General features: G+C 52.1%; 6 protein-coding genes across 6 annotated transcripts, besides 11 other annotated features; 5 read left to right on the top strand and 1 right to left on the bottom strand.

Annotated features, from left to right (window-relative positions):
• Positions 1–917: 917 nt before the first annotated feature.
• On the top strand, positions 918–2,807 carry ACLA_068490 (kleisin alpha; the record flags this gene model as incomplete). Its single annotated transcript, XM_001275246.1, has 2 exons — positions 918–1,181; positions 1,248–2,807. The coding sequence occupies 2 exons, from the start codon at positions 918–920 to the stop codon at positions 2,805–2,807; spliced, it is 1,824 nt and encodes a 607-aa protein (XP_001275247.1).
• Positions 2,808–2,859: 52 nt separating this feature from the next.
• Positions 2,860–2,893: a microsatellite.
• Positions 2,860–2,894: a microsatellite.
• A 574-nt stretch (positions 2,895–3,468) lies between these two features.
• Positions 3,469–3,499: a microsatellite.
• A 696-nt stretch (positions 3,500–4,195) lies between these two features.
• Positions 4,196–6,763, top strand: ACLA_068500 (MFS transporter; the record flags this gene model as incomplete). The annotated part of the gene is made up of 11 exons (XM_001275247.1): positions 4,196–4,620; positions 4,699–4,808; positions 4,878–4,912; positions 4,965–5,209; positions 5,281–5,313; positions 5,384–5,470; positions 5,529–5,938; positions 6,010–6,121; positions 6,236–6,369; positions 6,568–6,640; positions 6,700–6,763. 11 exons carry the CDS (start codon positions 4,196–4,198, stop codon positions 6,761–6,763), a joined length of 1,728 nt encoding a protein of 575 aa, XP_001275248.1.
• Positions 6,764–7,952: 1,189 nt separating this feature from the next.
• Positions 7,953–7,990: a microsatellite.
• Positions 7,991–8,187: 197 nt separating this feature from the next.
• Positions 8,188–8,271: a microsatellite.
• Positions 8,188–8,272: a microsatellite.
• A 137-nt stretch (positions 8,273–8,409) lies between these two features.
• Positions 8,410–8,439: a microsatellite.
• Positions 8,440–8,483: 44 nt separating this feature from the next.
• Positions 8,484–8,521: a microsatellite.
• Positions 8,484–8,522: a microsatellite.
• Positions 8,523–8,616: 94 nt separating this feature from the next.
• Positions 8,617–8,638: a microsatellite.
• Positions 8,639–9,205: 567 nt separating this feature from the next.
• Positions 9,206–9,264: a microsatellite.
• A 525-nt stretch (positions 9,265–9,789) lies between these two features.
• ACLA_068510 (Zn(II)2Cys6 transcription factor domain-containing protein) lies at positions 9,790–12,175 on the top strand (the record flags this gene model as incomplete). The annotated part of the gene is made up of 3 exons (XM_001275248.1): positions 9,790–10,027; positions 10,142–11,955; positions 12,131–12,175. The coding sequence occupies 3 exons, from the start codon at positions 9,790–9,792 to the stop codon at positions 12,173–12,175; spliced, it is 2,097 nt and encodes a 698-aa protein (XP_001275249.1).
• An 831-nt stretch (positions 12,176–13,006) lies between these two features.
• fmn1 (riboflavin kinase) lies at positions 13,007–13,858 on the top strand (the record flags this gene model as incomplete). The annotated part of the gene is made up of 3 exons (XM_001275249.1): positions 13,007–13,123; positions 13,214–13,429; positions 13,547–13,858. 3 exons carry the CDS (start codon positions 13,007–13,009, stop codon positions 13,856–13,858), a joined length of 645 nt encoding a protein of 214 aa, XP_001275250.1.
• Positions 13,859–14,596: 738 nt separating this feature from the next.
• On the top strand, positions 14,597–16,120 carry ACLA_068530 (dienelactone hydrolase; the record flags this gene model as incomplete). Its single annotated transcript, XM_001275250.1, has 3 exons — positions 14,597–14,927; positions 14,991–15,644; positions 15,705–16,120. The coding sequence occupies 3 exons, from the start codon at positions 14,597–14,599 to the stop codon at positions 16,118–16,120; spliced, it is 1,401 nt and encodes a 466-aa protein (XP_001275251.1).
• Positions 16,121–16,240: 120 nt separating this feature from the next.
• On the bottom strand, positions 16,241–18,950 carry ACLA_068540 (pseudouridine-5'-phosphate glycosidase/carbohydrate kinase family protein; the record flags this gene model as incomplete). Its single annotated transcript, XM_001275251.1, has 7 exons — positions 16,241–17,549; positions 17,622–17,916; positions 17,971–18,201; positions 18,253–18,294; positions 18,348–18,447; positions 18,495–18,703; positions 18,764–18,950. The coding sequence occupies 7 exons, from the start codon at positions 18,948–18,950 to the stop codon at positions 16,241–16,243; spliced, it is 2,373 nt and encodes a 790-aa protein (XP_001275252.1).
• Between the last annotated feature and the right edge of the window lie 188 nt (positions 18,951–19,138).

Consider the following 19,138-nt stretch of genomic DNA (forward strand, 5'->3'; position numbering starts at 1 on the left):
GAACTAAGGTGGAATCAGCCACGGGCCGTGCAGCCTGGAGTCTAGTACGAATCACCAGCTAGATAGTAGTATGGACTGTGAAAGTCACACAACCTTGCTGGACGACTTCACAGACTCCAGGTAGGAGATACTCACCCTACAAGTGCAACAATGCTTCTCAGTACTCCGTCAAGCTGGTTTATTGGGATGATTCCTGCTGTTCTGCTTGTTTGTTCTCGATGGATCTGATTGGACATAATGATGCCTTTCCCCTTACGATCTAGCGTATCGGACTATCAGGTTAATCCGATGTTAGCCGTATCAGGTTTAGCTTCAGCCTTATGCATCAGGTGCTCCTCATGTCTTTACGTAAGGTATGCCTAACACGTGATCCCAGCCTCACCCCTTCCCGCCAATCAGCTGCTGCTGCTTCCTGCTTGTGCTGTCATTTCGTTGCTCGGGAGGCTGGGCAAGGGCAACCTCAGGCTCGCCTTTAGTGTCCTCCTCCTCCCACCGCCCGCCAGGAGACGCGCGCCTTTCCTCACTCTCGATCTTCTCTCTCTTGTTTCTATCGCACCACAACCAACCACTGCGAAACAACCCCCCTTCCCCTCCGATATTTTGGCTGTGTTTTTTTTTTTTTTTCCCATCCTGAGTACCCACTGGATTAGGGTCAATTTGGGACTGCAGTATATCCAGTTGTTGGATTAGATTTTGTCTTGGGTTTTCCCGTGTCCTTGAAATCGCCTTAGGGGCAAGGCATCAGTTGCCGATTCTCTTGTGTTGTCTGGATACCGCGCGTCATTCGCCTCGTTGCCAGGGACCTCCCCCAACAAACCACCCCGCACTGGGCGGGCTCATCTTGGAAAACTTCCTCCCTTGGATATACTGATTACTTGAAACAAGTCTCGACTGTTGTCGCGACGACGCGATTCATCATGTTCTACTCCGAGACTCTTCTTTCCAAGACCGGGCCACTGGCTCGCGTCTGGCTGTCGGCAAACCTTGAGCGCAAGCTCTCCAAGACACACATCTTACAGTCGGATATTGAGAGTAGTGTCAATGCGATTGTTGACCAAGGACAGGCCCCGATGGCCTTGCGACTGAGTGGTCAGCTGTTGCTGGGTGTGGTTCGAATTTACAGCCGAAAGGCGCGCTATCTTTTGGATGATTGCAATGAGGCGTTGATGAAAATTAAGATGGTAAGTTCTTGGGTCTACTCACCCTCCTCTGCGCGCGTGTGCTTTTCTAAATGTCTGTTGCTTTAGGCTTTTCGTCTGACCAACAACAATGATTTGACAACCACCGTTGTCGCCCCTGGTGGCATCACTCTACCGGATGTGCTTACTGAATCTGATCTATTTATGAACCTGGATTCATCCTTGCTTCTTCCCCAGACATTCGCTTTGGAGGCTGAAGGGAAGCGACCGGGTCCCTCGATGGATTTTGGCAGTCAACTTCTACCTGACAGTAGCTTCCGACGCTCCGTTTCTCAAGAGCCTCCACGATTGGAGGATCACACATTGGTGGAATTGAATTTTGGAGATGACGATGATACTCATATGGGCCGTGACTTCAGCATGGAAGTGGGCCGAGACGCCCCCGCTCCCCGACCGTTCGAAGACGACCTCCTCAGTGATGCTGGCAAGTTCAACGATGTTGACCTGCAGCTTGATCTCGGCGAGGATGATGCGCCCTTGGACAAAATGGATTTGGGCGAGGATGGTCCTCACGACAACTTCAACTTCGATGATACAATGGAGATTGGCGGCGATGAGGAGCTTACACGGGAGGCCGAGGAACGACGACAGCAGCGTGACTCCGAATCTGTCATGACGGAGCTCTCGGAAGAGGAACTTACCCGGCTTGAAGCGGAAGGCATGGAGGTCGGAACTGGAAGACGTGGTTTACTGGACGAGGAGGACTACGCCGATGCGGACCAGGAGGATGGCGAAGGAGATGGGGACATTACCGTTCAGCAGACACAGCGCGCTAAGAGACGTAAGGTGATGCCCGTCATCGGACTGGACAAGGACATCGATTTCAAACCCAGCCACATCAAGGAACAGCAGGCAGACCGGTCTGGCATTTTGAAGCCAGCGGCCTTTTTGCCTCGGGACCCCGTTCTCCTGACGCTGATGATTATGCAGAAGAATGGTGACTTTGTCTCGAATGTTCTTGGTGAGGGACGCGGACGTGGCTGGGCTCCGGAGCTCCGTGACCTGCTGTCGTTCGACGCCATCAAAAAGGCGGGCGAGTTGAAGAGAAAGCGTGACAGTGGAATTGCTGATATGGATGTGGCGGAGGCTACAGCTCCTGCTTTGGAGTTTGGTGAGGAGGAGGCCATTGTCCCCGTGGACGAAGGAGTGGGTCTTGATTCGACCCTTCACCAGCGGTCAGAGATTGAGTTTCCTGGAGACGAGGAGGAGCAAGGGCTGCACCTGAGTGATGATGAGGTGATGAACCAGCCTTTGGAAGATATGGATGATACGATTGTGCAACCCCTAGATAGTGGACCGGTCTCTGTTGGTACTAAACATGCCGTCCACATTCTGAGGGATGCCCTGGGCGAGTCTGCCGCAGACCAGAAGAAGAGTGTCCGATTCCAGGATCTGTTACCCGAGAAGAGAACGAGCAAGGCCGATGCCACCAAGATGTTCTTTGAAGTTCTGGTGCTGGCCACGAAGGATGCGGTCAAGGTCGAGCAGGCAACTAACACCGTCGGCGGTCCCATCAAGATCCGCGGGAAGCGTGCCCTTTGGGGTTCATGGGCCGAAGAGGGAGCCAGTGGCGAGCCTGCTAGCCAGCTCGCTGAGGCGACAGCTTAAAACGACCCTCCTGATGCTATTTTACACGTTCTCCTTCCAGCGATAACCCTGCTTTTTTTTTTTTTTTTTTTTTTTTTTTTTTTTTTTGTACAGTTGACTCGTCTGTCCTCCATTTCCCCTTTCTGTGCGCTTTGAATTCTGGCTGTTTAGCCCCTTGGGAACCGGAACTCTTTCTTTGTAATGCTTCCATGGCTTTTGATGGTGTTTCGGGGGACTTGATTCTGGAGCTGAAAAGGAGGTTACTGATTTTGGTTCTTTTTGTGGTTTATTCTCTGGGCGATTCTTGTATGGAATTATGGATAGGTAGCTTTAGGTCTTATTATACATCTTGTGTTAATGACACACCCCTCCACACCAAGGCCGCTGAAGCCTACAGTAATTTGCCATGAACTCAAACAGAGGACCTTCAAATTGGGAATTTCCACTGAGACGTACCATGCTTTAATCCAGGGGCTCAGAAATACGAGACCAACCCGACTATTCTTGCCAAATTCTTTGACGATGCTTGCTAAGCATTCACGAAGAAATATAATTCGGCGACTCTTCCAGTTTTCCCACGAGCACGGTCACATGATCTATACGGTATCTGACCAAGCATTAGGAGTGAATGCCTCAGATACAGGGGGTACACAGTAGTTTAAATAGTAGATATATGGGTCTTAAGAAAAAGAAAAAAAAAAGGAAAAAAAAAAGTCCTCTCTATCAAATTGATAGAGGCAAATACAGTGGTCTCTTGGAATGAACCAAGATTGACGAATGATTACTCTCTCCAGTGGCAACTGGCAGCTGGCAACTTGGAATCGGCGGTTGAATATGACGGCTCACTGACAATGTTTCCAGGGTAGTTGATTATTCGGTATCTACTATCTACTCCATAGTTAACACTAGCTCTTGTCTAGCCTCGATGATCGGAGTGAAGACGATAATTAGCCCAGGATGCTGAGAAATCCAATGGAGTTAGGCTAGACAGACACCAGAAATCCTACAGGCTATCATCGTCAGACCTAAATTGTATCTAAATAGACGCTATAATCCTCCAGATTGCTTGATCCATGGGCGAAACCTTTTGTTTTTTGTTTTTGTTTTTTTTTATATAGTGGGTTGTGTCTCCTCGATATAACAATATCTGATACCTCGTCATCATCAGACCGGTTGTTTTCTTGAGCCTTCAGGTGAGTTGGGCTGAGTTGGGATTCTCCAATCGTGCCTTCTCGCATTGCGCCAACTGAAGGTCGCTATCTTCACAACCATCAACCAGACCTCGGTCCTTTCTCGCATCATAGGTATCTAGTTTTCTGAAGTGCTCAACCAGTTATATCAGTCTGATCGGACCCTTTATAGAGCATTACCCCATAACCTGACATCATTGTATGGGATAAACTCTCCCCATGGTAGACATACCCGCAGCAACACAGCCTACAGCAGAGGAGCATCCCAGCTCAAGCATCGACGAACACTCCTCCATGGCCGAGAAAAGTGTCGAACGTGGTCTGGGACAGGAGACTCCTTTCGATGAAGAACTGGATAGGACGTTTGCCCCCATCAGCGCACCCGTCGCAACAGATAATGAGCGGTCGCAGAAGCTGCAGCGCACCACGTCCTCCGCCATTGAGCGCAGCTGGTCTCTGAATGATGGGTACAGCTGCCACACAGCTGAGGAAGAGGCGGAGGAGAAAGTCAACCAGCCGGACGAATCGGCCGAAGATGCGTTTGTTGTCGGGTGGGATGCTGATGATCCGATGAATCCTCGGAATATGAATAAATTTCAGCGATGGCTGATCGTTGTGATCTGCTCGATGGGTTCACTATGCGTGTGAGTATCTGAGCGGTGAAATGATCTATGTGTGTGCTGGTGTGTGGGTGTGGAAGCTGATCATATGGCGTTTGAAAGGACCTGCGCCTCATCGATGTACGCTGTCACATATGAGCAGTTGACCAAGGAGCTGGATTGTTCTCCAATCGTGGCGACGCTTGGTCTGTCTTTCTTTATCTGGGGCCTAGGTCAGTTGATTGAGTCCAGAGCTTCGTGTGTGTGCATTGAACACATAGTTGACTAGCGTCTGAATCTAGGAATCGGGCCTTTGTTTTTGGCGCCTTTATCAGAGGTTTTTACTCTGCCCTCTTACAAGCCCGATGTTCACCGCTGATCTTCCGCAGTTCTATGGAAGGAGATGGATCTACATCATATCGTTCGCCTTTTTCTTGATTTGGCTGATCCCCTGCGCCGTGGCCCGGAATATTCAGACCATGATCATAAGCCGTTTTTTCAATGGCATCGCTGGAAGTGCCTTCCTCAGTGTTGCGGGTGGCACAGTGGGAGATTTGTTTGATCGTCATGAACTCAGTGCCCCAATGATGCTGTACACGAGTTCGCCATTCATCGGCCCAGAGTTAGGGCCACTGTATGTCCCCATGCCCTGCTGCCTCAGCTGGTGGCCCCCGGAAGTAACACATGGACTAATTGGGAACCTAGAGTTGGCGGATTTATAAATCAATTCACGACATGGTCCGCCTGTTTTGCCCTCTCTCTCTTTTTTTTTTTTTTAGAGGAATATTGCTGACTGAATTCCTCCTAGGCGCTGGACATTCTATGTCCTCTTGATTTGGACTGGCGTACTGCTCGTTTCACTTATCTTCTTTGTCCCAGAGACCTATCACCCCGTGTGAGTATTTTCCTGAAACATGCCTCCTAACTGTGTCTTTGATTGCTGATTGAGGCAGGCTCCTGCGGCACAAGGCAGAGAAACTTCGCAAAGAGACCGGGGACGATCGGTGGAAAGCTCCGATGGAGCGCACGAATCGCTCGGTAGCACAGACTATTTTGCGATCTTGCTATCGACCGTGGCTTCTATTGGCGCTGGAGCCCATGTGCCTGAACCTCTGCATTTTCTCTGCAATCTTGTTGGGGATTCTTTACCTTTTCTTCGGCGCGTTTCAGCTGGTGTTTGGCAATGTATACGAGTTTGAACTCTGGCAGCGAGGTCTCTCGTTCCTGGGGCTCTTTGTCGGGATGGTTTTTGCCATCCTGTCCGACCCGCTCTGGCGCCGAGTGTACGTTCGCTTAGAAAAGAAGCACGAAAAAGCTGTTGGGAGGGCGGACGATTTCCAGCCAGAGTGGCGGCTACCGCCAGGTGCGTGAGACATTCTCAGTGGTTGCTCTGCCAGATGAATGCAGCTGACCCGTTTTTGGTTCTTGATACAGCAATCCTGGGCGGCCCTCTTGTCACTATGGGGTTATTCATCTTTGCCTGGACAATCTATCGACATGTGCATTGGATTGTACCACTCATTGGTAGCGCGTTCTTTGGAGCTGGGTAAGTTTTCAACGGAGCCGGTTCCTCCACCCTTTTATACGTTTCGTATAACCCAGGCGGGGCCGATTGAGCTGGGGGTAATATGGTTGCTGATTCGTGATGTCGCACAAACAGAACCATCCTCGTATACTCTGGCATCTTCACTTTCCTGGTCGACGCCTACCCCTTATATGCAGCCAGTGCTCTGGCAGCGAACAGCTTTGCTCGTTCGATGTTTGGCGGTATCTTTCCCTTGTTCGGTATTCAAAGTAAGAGATCTCCCCTATGGCTCTCCTTCAAGATGTTTGCTTCCGTGCTTTGGGTGATCCTTGGCGATTCCTGTTGCAACGGGGATAGCTTCAATGAGAGTTGAGAAGGAACAGTCAACCCGACTCAGCTGACCTCTGATCTATCTGTTTCTTTCCTGCTTTCTCCGACAACAGGTCACTGACTTTTTTTTAAAACAGTGTACAACAACCTTGGATATCATTGGGCAACTTCGTTGCTGGCCTTCTTGACCCTTGTCATGGCACCATTCCCGTACGTGTCCCTGCCCTGTTGGGGTGATCTTTTTTTTTTGTGTGTGCTGTCCCCTAGAGAAAGAAGACCTGCATGCCTGTTGTCTTTCACCCATGTCGATGGACGTTCAGCCTCCTTGCATAAGCTTGCAGATGTCAGCTGTGGGTGTCCGTTGCTTGGTTTGCCTCTTGTTCCCAGCTGCATCTGCCTGGCTTCTGGCTGTCCTGTCTGGGCTCCCTGGGGAAAACTGCCATCCCTGCCATTGACTAGTTATTCTCTTAAGGCAGCATTGATCGAACGAAATCTTAAGCTGACGAATACTCTGGATAGGTACATATTCTTCCGCTATGGAAGTCGGATTCGAAAGAAGAGCCGTTTCGCTACGCGCTAGCTCTCAGGAGAGTCCCTTCCTTGTACGCAGCGAAAGATGCGGTCAAGCAAGGTGCTTTGGACATAGCGTGGACCGGGCTGATTGCATGCAAGCTGATAGGGGTTCGCCGACAACACACGATCAGCTTGCCGGTGAGGGAATTCGACCATGACCGGGGTGGTACATTAACGCATAGTTGCATGCATACCTACATTGATTATATACCTAATGCACAGTTTTTAATATAGCATCACGAACAATGGAGCCCAGCTCTGAGAAGGAGGGGAGGTGACTCGCTTAATCCATGACAGGGCAGCACTGGTGGATTCTTCTAGTTCAATCGATGCTGCTGACACTCAACACACCCCAGCTAGGTCGACTACTGTGTAAGTAGGTAGATACTTAGATAGTATGAGCACGAATTGATTCTAGCCAGTAACCAGTTATTTGCTTCAGAGTTTCTAATTGGCTACTTTAATCCTTGCTCTAAGCCTAGTACTCCGCAGCCAGACAGTCGAACTTGAAGCCAAGCCAGATTCAACCTAAAGGAAATGGACCCCCGGCCTTTGACAATTGACATGCATCTTCCACGAGCAGTGGGCGATCTTTACGATCTGGGTTTGATTGAACACGGCAACATCTCTCCCAGATATCTACCACTGCCACTGCCACTCCGACTACTCAGCAACTCCAGAGCTAGATCCCCTTTTACCGAGGTATTTCCCCGAATCTGGCCTGGATGTTGATGGCCGGGTCATCACGGGGCCGCTTGGCGGCATTCCGGAATTACCCTTGCGTAATGTCATGTTGGCGTGGATGCTGAGGGGTGTTTTTTTTTTATTTTACGCGGGATTTTGAATTTTTTGAATTTTTTTTCTTTTTCATCTTTTCTTCTCTCTTTTGTGGCATTGAAATTTTGTACGTAAAATGACTCATAGAAAGGTGTTGCCTGGGATTTTTGGTGAGAGAAAGAGAGAGAGAGAGAGAGATAGAGGCAGAGAAGGTGTAGTAGTAGTACTCCGTAGTAGGGGTAGAATTAATTGGATATGAGAGGAAGAGAAGAGGGCTAGGCTGCTAGATATAGCACGTGGGATAAGATACCTAGACGGGGGATGATGCCTCAGGTTGACCACCCCGGGGATCTGGAGGTTCTCCGTATTATCACAAGCTTCCATTCATCCATCGAAGTACATCTTTGAGTCGAGTCGAGTCAAGCCAAGTCAAGTCAAGTCAAGTCAAGTCAAGTCAAGTCAAGTCAAGTCAAGTCAAGTCAAGTCACGTCACGTAGATGAGATCATCTCTGTCTATGAGCTTAGTAGTGATTGTTATGCAGGCACTGAGCGCATTATTGTTACCCCCCCTTATGATGACATCTAAATTACCACCCAATGGCTTGAAATCATCTACGGAAGACAAGACAGTACTTGGGTACTTGGGTACTTGGGTACTTGCGCGGTTAAGCTGCCAGTGTCAGTAGAGTCAGTAGTAGTAGTAGGATGGATGGATGGATGGATGGATGGATGGATGGATGGAATTCATTCTCAATGCACCTCCCCCTCAAACAGACCAGAATACAATATCAAATGAGATGGGAATTCTTCTCTTCCAAACTCAAATCCTCGCCAGGTTTTTTTTTTTTTTTTTTTTTTAAAGCACATCTCTTGACCACGATGAGCCTTTTTTTGGCTCCCGGTCTGCCTGGACACGCGACTCTCAACTGTCAAGGCTTCGTGTTGGCTCGGCCAATTTTAACTATCCAAAAGCCACACCAGATTAATTACTATTCTCTTGTTTCTAGTATTGTCATTACTCTAATGGCTTTTCTGATTCATATTTTTCCCCTTTGAAATCCATATTTCTCTCTCTCTCTCACCTCCCTCCTTCTCTTTCTCTTCCATTTCTTGACGCTGTAACGGTGATTCCCCGCGTTTCTTTTTGCTGCATTTTTTTTTTCACTCTTTTTTTTTTTTTTCCTCTTCGCTCACGTCGTCGAATTCTTCATCTCCCCTCCTCCTTCAATCCTCGCTGATCTTCTCTACTTCTCTACTTTCAACGTCCTTGGATCATTGCATGTCTTTTTCTTCATCCCTCATGGATTCGCTCTGTTGCATCTGACCGCAGTCCGCACTCGAAAACCCGTCCGATCTTCCCCCGCAGCCCCCGGCAAGAAGTCTTTTTACGCTCCACCCGTTCATTTCTTACATACGACGTACGAACTACAAACCATCCATCTACCTACCGACCTACCTACCTATCTATCTATCTATCTATCTATATTGCTACCAGCCGCACTGCCATCACGTATTGTTCAACAGCTTCTGCGTCATTATTGAGTCTGGTCCGCCTTTGCACGCCCAATTCTCTGCCGGACGGTTCTGATCGCGGTGTCGTGTCAGTGCTTACGCCTTACACCTCGGCTCCCCTTCAAGTATTATTATTACCCAAGGTCCTCCTCTCCTCCGGCCATCGGATTGCCGCTCGCCCCCGTTCCACCCTCCCAACCTCGATTTCGAGACGAACCTTCCGATAAGTCGTTTTCTATGCGGTAACAGCGATTCAAAACCCGGACTACACCGCCGAGTGTCAAAACGATACAATCGGCGCTCTGGATCCTCAGAGACGCGCTCGGTCGCTGTGCGAAGAAGAGTCGGCCCGGTAACCAGGAAGCAGACATAGCACAACAAGAGTCAATAATTTTTCCCCCGTCGGTTGTTGACGTCGGCTCCGAAAATAACACGCGCGCATACGAAATTTACGCCACAACAGAACCTCCGTCTTGTCCGGAGGTTTTGATGTCGAGATGAACGTGGAAGCTAAGGAGAGCTCTGTCGCTCCAGCGGGAGATCATGGTGGAGCCGTCCAGGATCCCGCAGATGTCCGCGATCGGTTGGAACTTTTGAAGAATAAGGCTAATGGCGAAACTAACGGCGCTACGCCGAATGGCACCAAATCGACCAATGCAAAGGATCCGTCGAGACCGCGGAGGAAAAAGGCGCGGAGGGCTTGCTTTGCCTGCCAACGGGCGCATTTAACCTGCGGTATGCTTGTCTCTTCTTCTTTCAGGCTTGATCTTGATGGCTTGTACTCTCTGCCCCCCCCCCCCCCCAAGTACTGGGCCTTTGACTGACTCAGAGCTCTTCTTCTGGCTATAGGTGACGAGAGACCGTGTCAGCGATGTATCAAGCGCGGTCTGCAAGACGCGTGCCACGATGGCGTTCGGAAGAAGGCGAAGTATCTCCATGATGCGCCGGATGGAGCACTGATGCCTGGAGTGGGTGGAAACTTCTACAATCATCCGATGCGACACAACATGCCGTTATCGAGCAATGGTGCCAATGCAGTGAACGCGACATCCCAGCAGAACTCAGGGGCCAGCTTCTATCCCACTCCGCAATCGAACCCCTACAATGTCTATCAGGAATCCACCTTGAGCCAGAACTCCTTCCCCTCGCAATCGCCCGTGTCGCCAACCTTCAACATGAAAAACACTGCCACGGCTCGCAGTAATAGCCTATCTTCCTCCGTGAACCAACCGCAGTCCAACCCAGCCGCTTCTGGGCCCCCCAGCCAGAGTCAGAACCCGTTTGCAGGCCCATTCTTTGATCCGAGTGACCCGGCGCTCTTCAACTTTGATCTCTCCAGCATGAACTTTGAGAATCGGTATGGTGCCCTGGAGTTCGGCATGCTTGGCCACATGGCGACTGGTGCTGGAGATTCACCTAGCGAGTCCGCAACCCAACGAGGATCCATCGGCCGGAGCGGCTCTGCCCAATTCGCCACGACGCCTATCACTGGGAATCCCGGGTTTGGAGAGAGCCCCGGGAATCAGCAGCCCTTCATGTTTGGTAACGACCCGCTTCTGAATGAATGGCCGAACAACCATCCCCCGGGCCAAGGTCACATGAATGTCGGCGGTGTTTACCCTCAAAATAGCATGATGGCAGGGCATCTTTCCAAGGCTGATGCACCCCATGCGTTCGCAATTGAAAGCGGACCAGCTAGTTTCTCCAGCCCCAGTGCGACCACCAGCCCGCATGTCAATGGCGGATATGACGAGAATGCGCTGAGCAATGCGGTGGCACACAAGCCCAATGGCCTCCCGACGAACGGACAACGGCCGGCGATCACGACGCCTCGCTTAAAGCATCAGAGCCTACAATTGGGAGTCAAACGGCGCCACCGAAATCCATCCACCGTATACGAGAGTGTCAAAGAACCATATGCCTATACCAACCGCTTCCATAACCTGACAGCCTTCATCCAGCGGCGTTTCTCTTCGCAAAAGACTTTACAAATCGCCAAAGCATTAGCATCTATCCGCCCCTCCTTCATCGCCACAACGAAGACGCTCAATCGGGATGATTTGATCTTCATGGAGAAGTGTTTCCAGCGGACCCTTTGGGAATACGAAGACTTTATCAACGCGTGTGGGACGCCAACGATTGTCTGCCGACGGACCGGAGAAATCGCAGCCGTCGGCAAGGAGTTCAGTATCCTCACTGGTTGGAAGAAGGATGTGCTTTTGGGCAAGGAGCCGAACCTGAACGTCAACACGGGGGGTACGTCGATTCCGCAATCCGGCACCAGTTCGCGCGGCAGCTTTACCCCACGCATTTCTACGCTGGAACAGGCGAATCCTGCGCGCCCTCAACCGGTGTTTCTTGCAGAACTTCTGGATGATGACAGCGTCGTGGACTTCTACGAGGACTTTGCGCGACTTGCATTTGGTGACTCGCGCGGCAGCGTCATGACCACATGCAAATTGTTAAAGTACAAGACCAAAGAGGACATGGAGCTGGCACAATCCGATGACAACCAGAGGTGGAACAATCACCTGCGCAAAGGCGGGATTGCCGGCGAGGCGGGCATGAATCAATTAGGTTTCAAGGATGGCAAAGTCGAATGCGCATACTGCTGGACAGTGAAACGAGACGTATTCGACATTCCCATGCTTATTGTGATGAATGTAAGTCTATCCATCAATCTCCCTTTCTGGCACATATACTGATATTGCCGTTGGATAGTTCTTACCATGTATCTAAGGCGTCATCTTCGGATGGAGAGCTTGTACGGAATGCCTTTTCACTGTACTGACAATGTTTTTTTTTTCTCTCTTCTGATTCTTCTCCTTGTTCTTCCAGTATCTCATACCCTCGGATGGATTCAAAAGTTCGATCCCGTTTTGATTTTGTGATTATTGTCTCTGATTCCTCCGCCGTGACATATGGCACTTTTTGCATTGGTACATAAGTTTTTTCTTTCTGATTTTGAAGTGGACGATTTCCTCATTTCTATGGAAGCTGTTTTACGTCGACCTTCTATTGTCTCTAATGTCTGTTTGTTGGGCCAGTATGAACATATCTGTCTTCTGATTGTCTTGTGTGTTTCCGTGTGTGTTTAGGCATTGCAGCCTCGGGCCCTCCTTTCCGGTGCATGTGGATTAGTGGTGCCTGAGTTTTTTTCTTCTTCAGAGTTTCCAGTACATATCTTATGATTGCTCTCTTCCTTTCGTGTCCTTTTCCCGAGGAGAGTGATGTCTGAATAATGTTTTGTTTCTGCCATGTGAAAAGGACTGAATGCAATTTCAATGATTCCTGGAATGGGAAACTGTCCAATTGCCTCCCAACACTAAACCATTACTTGGATGACATCTTCTGAATAAACAATATCACAAACAGCCCTTTTGATGCCCTGATGTATACCATCTCAATACATGTCGATGAGATCCAGGAATGATTCCCTCCTGTTCGATTCGTAATGGACCTTACCGAATTTGTAATATACCCTTCCTATCCAATCACAGCCCTCTTTGCCATGTCATCGCGTTACCCCGCATCGCGCCTTATCGATACGAGCTTCTTTCCGAAGGTGTTTTCGGTCAGCTTCCCCTCCAGTGTCAAACAAGCCATTCTCTGCCTCCCAATCCTCCTGTCTCGGCTCTTGAAGAAAGACACAGGGCAACTACTACAAGCCTATTTCTAGAGCATCCGCACAAAACAACACATACCAATCCAGCCATGCGACCAGATGGACCCCGAGACCCCGTCGTGGGCCCCGACAGTGGCCCCGAACCCCCATACCCGGTGCGCCTGTCAGGCCCGGTGATCAAGGGCTTCGGACGCGGAAGTAAAGAAGTATGTTTTTTTTTTTTTTTCTTCCTTGCGGGGGGGGGGGTGTCATTCATGCACATGCGGTGATCTAGACGGCTAAAACGCGCGTAATAGCTGGGCATCCCGACGGCCAATATCCCCGCCGAGGAGTTGGCGGAGCACCCCGACCTGCAGGTTGGGGTGTACTACGGCGTCGTGGCCCTGGACCCGGCCAAGTTCCAGTATCACGGGGATGCAAGCCGCAAAGGGGAGGACAGCCAAGCGGCGATTCTGCCCGCCGTGCTGAGTATCGGGTATAACCCGTTCTATAAGAACAAGACTCGTTCGATTGTACGTTTCCCTCGCTCCCTCCCTCTCTCCCCCTGTATCTCCCCGGGGTGTGACAACGATGTGCAAAGAAAAAGAAAAAAAAAGACAGGGGGCGAAAATGTTGAATGATGAGCTTAGGAAATCCACATCATGCCACCGCTCTCGTCGCCGTCGCCTACCGCCGAAGTAACAACCCAGGGCCAGGGACACGGCCAGGTCAAGTTCCACAAGTTGCCTGACTTCTACGGGACGCAGCTCAAGTTGCTGATTCTGGGGTATATTCGGCCCGAGTTTGATTATGTCTCGCTGGAGGCGTTGGTGGAGGACATCCGGGTGGACTGCGAGGTTGCGCGGGCGAGTTTGCAGCGGCCGGCGTACGAGCGTTACCTTGCAGGGGGGCAGGGCTTGGATGCTGTGGAAAAGCAACGGAGGTGGTTGGTGAGTTTCTGAGAGGGGATGGGTTGTGTTTTGTTCATGAATAATGTGCATTAGAAAATTATAGATGGTGGGGGTTTTCTGTCACTGTTGTATAACTGTTATAACTGTTATAACAGTGTTATTGCGTACTATGCCCTATGTAAATGGGTAGAGTCGATGCATAATTGTATAATCGCAGTCCGCCAGAGTCTCATGCCATGGCGACCTTGGCGCGGATGCACTCGGAGCACCCCCTTCACCAGTTCAACTAATCCGCCCATCCGCCCCCCTTTGCTGTGAAACTCGATTCACGGTTCCAGAATGGATCCCACGATCCAGAAACAATGGAGCCTGAAGCCTATCTGGAACCAGTGACTGGATGCTCCCGCCCGTGCCAATAATCGTCGACGTCAGAGCGGTGTTGGCGCCGAGGATTGTGCTGGTGGAATGCGACTGCGACTGCGCATGCGCATACTTGTCCTACAGAGGGAACCCTTCCAAGACTCTTAACCTATGTCATTCGACATGATGCCAATGTTGACCTGTATGGTATGAATGCTCCAAGCTCGTCGTACGGCAACAGCAGGTCTGCCCAAGTCAGGTATCAGAGCAGCAGCAACGTATATATATCTCCGCGTAGGGTAGGTAAGTGTGTGCGTCACTTCGTCACCCTTGGTTTGTTTCCCCGGCTATATTTCTAACAAAGACGCAGATTGACTGAAAAGCTGATAGTTCGTTCCATCGCAAAATAATCACCCAGCACACATCACGATGGAGAGAATCATCCACCATTTTTCGCGACGGCGCCGCAGCAGTAGTACCTCCAGCGCACCGGCTTTGTCTCCCCTGTCCCCAAGCCTCTCCAACACCTCCAGACGCAACAAGAAGCGCGACTCTTCCCCGCGTCGTCTGTATGTGATCTCTGACAATCATGATTTTGACTCGAGCATCATCGCTCGGTTCCAAGGAGAAGGCTTCGAGGTGGAGTATCTGCCTTTCTTGGGAGGGAGTGCCGATGTCGACAGGGACCGCAAGGATTTGGTGAATCAGCTGCACGAGAGGGAGGATGACCTGGAGCCTGGAGAGAGATACGCGGTGGTCGGTAGGTCTAGTTCGCCGTGATTTCCTCTTAAAGCGGAGACCAAACCAGCTGACGACATCGTAGCATACGGGCGTCCGGCCTTTCTTCTCCTCGCATCCCATCACCAGTCCACGACTGCTACCAATCCGCTTCCCAGAATGTGTGCTCTCGTCACCTACTATCCCAGTGAACCATGCGAATTACATGGGGGGAAACACATCGACGATGGCCTGTCCGGCCAGTCACCCCCCTGCCAGCTCCCAGCATCCACCACATCCACATCCACATCCTCCTGCTACGCATCCCTCTCCCTCCTCCCCATTCAAATCCACCTCGCCGGCCGGCAGTGCCCCTCCTTTCTAGACGAGTACGCCAACCACTCGAGCAAGAAGCGCCACCGCTGCCATCTCTTCTTCTACCCGGAGTCGCAACCCGGCTTCGCCGAGCACCACAGCCCAACCTACGACCGGATCAGCTCCCGCCTGGCCTGGAGCCGCGCCTTGGAATCCCTCAAGCGCGGCTTCGGTTGGCCCGGCGGCAGCTGGAAGATCCCCGACGTCGAGACCATCTGGGAGGAGTACTGGCGGAATCTGCAATATGACTCCCAGCAGCCACACGAGGCGGAGCGCCATGCCGTCGCTGCGGCGAGGATGATGCTCGGGAGCGGCGAGGGGTATGGGCACGAGGACATGATCGACGAGACGCCACTGGTGAATTGTGTTCCGACCATGGCTGGAGGTATGTCTTTCCCCCTTCCGTTCCCCTGTCCACTCTGTTTCCTGACATGACCCGCAACAGGAACCGAGGAATCCTCCATCACAAAATTCTACACCACATCCTTCTATCCCGCGGGACCGCCCTCGCAGCGTATCCGTCTGCTCTCGCGCACCCTCGGCCCGGACCGCATCGTCGACGAGATCCTGCTCGACTTCCGCCACACAGAGGAGATCCCCTGGCTGCTGCCCGGGGTACCCCCCACAGACCGCGAGGTCAAGGTGGTGCTGGTGATGACGGCCAGTTTCCGCGCGGGGAAGCTCGCCCGCGAGAATATCTATTGGGACCAGGCGAGCGTGCTGGTGCAGGTGGGGCTGTTGGATCCGGCGCTTGTGCCGGGTGGTTTCCGGGCGACGGGGAGGACGAGGGATGGGAGGGAAACGGTGGAGAGACTACCGGTTGTTGGAGCGGAGGGGGTAGACAGGGTTCTGAATGGGTAGTAGTAGATAATAGATAAGAAAGCCAGCAGCCCCGGATTTCCAAAGCGTTCAGTCCAGATGACGCGAGTATGATTTATTTCGATGTTTACTTGATTTACTAAAAGTGCATACATAACCTGGCTATAAGGCATCCATCAATGTGCGTAGGCCGGCGATCTCCCCGCTCACACCACCAGGGCTCTTCAATGTGCGCAGGCTAGCCTCTTGCGCAAGAGGAATGACCTCCTCCACCGTCCTCCCCGTCCCCTTGGCGAGCCCGGCAACAACCGCGCCAAGCAGCGTGTCCCCTGCTCCATTGACACTCACGATGTCCCCGTCGGCCAGCACCGCCGCCGGCGGGAAGAGCCGCATGTACACGCCCCCAACCAGCTCATCTGTCGGCGGCGAGCGGGACAGAATATGCGGCGCTGAGTCCGGAGCCGTCAGACGGAGGTCGCCGGGACGAAGCAGCTGAGTCACCAGGACGCCGCGAGCGCCCAGTTTCGTGAGAATGCACGGAATGAAGGGGAGGAGTTGGATGCTCTGCTGCGGGATCCCCGCGTCTACCAGCTCGGCCGACGTCATCGCAACCAGCCGGTCCCGCGACCCAGCCGAGGACATCCCCATCGCGTCGATGATGCGCCACCAGCCCTCGGAATCGAACAATCCTTGGTCGCGGGCGGCGGCGTACATCGTCGTGAGCTCGAGCTGGTTCGGGGCCGCGAGGCTGATGGCGTTGTGGGGCACCGCTCCAGCCGGTCCGATGGCTGCGTCTTTCCCGAAGAGACGGCGGGACTTGGCTGTCGAGACCGGCTCGAAGGCGACCCGCGCGCCGTGCTCCTTGGCCACGGCGACCCATCTGGCCAGAACCGCGGGGCTCCAGTTCGCATCCACGACCACCCATTCGGGCCTGGTGCGCCGGACCAGGGGTTCCCAGAACCCGTCAAAGTCGAGGGCGTTCTCCGGCAGTTCCATGATCCCCATGTCGGCCATGGCCACGAAGAGATCCCGCTTGGCGTCGTTGATGGCGATGTATTGTGCGGTGCGCGCGCCGGACGAAGGAGGCAGGATTTGTACGCCGGCGGTGGGAAGCCCCTCCTCCTTGAGCGTGGACAAGGCCGCGCAGCCGCTCAGGTCATCTCCAACCACGCTGCAGAATAGAACAGAGCTGCCAAGGTAGCTCGATGCGATGGCGACATTGTGGCCCACGCCGCCCAAGCTCTGGCCGATGACCGCGGGGTTTGATGTGTGAGGCTCGGGGGTGGTCTTGTCGCCTGCGCCCGAGATGGGCGTATAGTCGCAGGACAGGTCGATCGCGAGTGAGCCAGCCACAAGGACGTCTACCTTTGCCAGCTGTTCGATGGTGCTCGCAGTCAGTGGATTAGAATCCAGCCCGGCCTCTGGAGTTGCTTGGTCAGCTTTTGCGGCCTCGGAGATTACTGGCATGTGTCTGCAAGATTAGGGACCCTTCCAAGCTTTGCAGTAACCTCTCGCCATAGAATTGATGAATACCAAAACTCACCGGCCGCCTGATGATCCATGTTCCAGCTTGGCGAGTTCTACAGCCACCTTGGTTGCACGCTTCACGTTTGCTTCGACAAGGGCCCGGTTTGCAATCACGCTCTTGCCACCACTCAGTTCTTTGATTTTTCCGAGCACAAAAGGCGTGTTGTCACTGCCTTTGTAGCCCTCTACCTCGGCCAAATGGATTGCTTCGTCGATGATTGTGTCCATTTCGGCTTTCGGGATCGACTGTTCAACCGGAACAGGGTTGGCAAAGTGAATGCCAGATGTTACCGGTAATCTCGATTGCGCATCTGTTATTCCTGTGAGTATGAGAGCAGCAGAAAGGAGATGAATGGCCTACATACAGATAATCGCAGCTGCTTCTGCCTCATCTTTGATAACGCGGGGACTCTTGATACCGCTGTCACGAGTGAAGAACGCGGGGAAATCAACAGAGCCCTCACGACCATCGGCAAAGGTCGCAACACAGACTCCTTCTGTCTCAAGATATTCGAGGGTCCGTGGGATGTCCAAGAAGCTCTTGCAGCCAGAGCTGACGACAGCTACTGGGGTGCGTCCCAGCTCGGTAAGGTCGGCTGTAGTCTATCAGCCACATGTAAGGTTGGGGTTCTTCTCTACCTGCATACCTGAAATATCCATGGACGACTCTCCACCTCGGTGAACACCACCTTTCGCCAATTAGCATCTCGTTTAGACTGCAAAGGGCGTGGTATGGACAAACCCAGGCCACCGGTGCCGAAAACCTTGATACCAGCCAAGTGAGCGAGTACCATTGTGCCGGAAACCGTGGTCCCTCCGTGTAGCCGTCTACCAGCCATTCCCTGGCAGTGTCAGTGAGATAACCATACACGAAGCATAGCTGACATACAAGGCCACAGATATAACCCAGGTCTCTACGCGAGACTTTCAAAGCATCCTTTTTCTCCGCCGTGGATGCCAACTCAATGAGTTCCTCGGCAGTGAGACCAACGCGGGCTTCCCCGTTCAAGATCCCAATGGTGGCAGGAATGCCGCCATTAGCACGAACGACAGACTCAAGCAAAGACGCAAGAGCGACGCTCTCGGGGTACGGAAATCCTAAGTAACGAGTCAACCGGATTGTTGTGCTTATGGGAGATGATGTGGCTTCTGATATACCATGGGTATAAATTGTGGACTCGAGCGCCACGACTGGTTTCCCTGTGGCCACTGCATCACGGATTTCCTCTGAGACCTTCAAAAACTTGCTTTGCCCAAGATCATGATAGCTTCGAATGGATCGAGGAGCTCGGCTTGCTTGTCCCCAAGCTCCTCTATAGCAGAGGCGGACAGCTCGTGGGAGCATTATGGGCACTATTCACACCCCCAGCGGTACAAGAACAAACAAATGAGGTACCCTACTCCGAGACGATTGACAAGACAGTAAAACTAAAAAGAAGAAAAGAAGTGAAGATGTAGAGAGATGGAATGGACACTTTCGTAGTAGCTCCGTATCAGTCGACGATAAGAAAAGCGTCTCCGCCTTTTAGGTTG

This window comes from Aspergillus clavatus, genomic scaffold (genome assembly GCF_000002715.2).
Source record: "Aspergillus clavatus NRRL 1 1099423829791 genomic scaffold, whole genome shotgun sequence".
NCBI lineage: Eukaryota > Fungi > Ascomycota > Eurotiomycetes > Eurotiales > Aspergillaceae > Aspergillus > Aspergillus clavatus.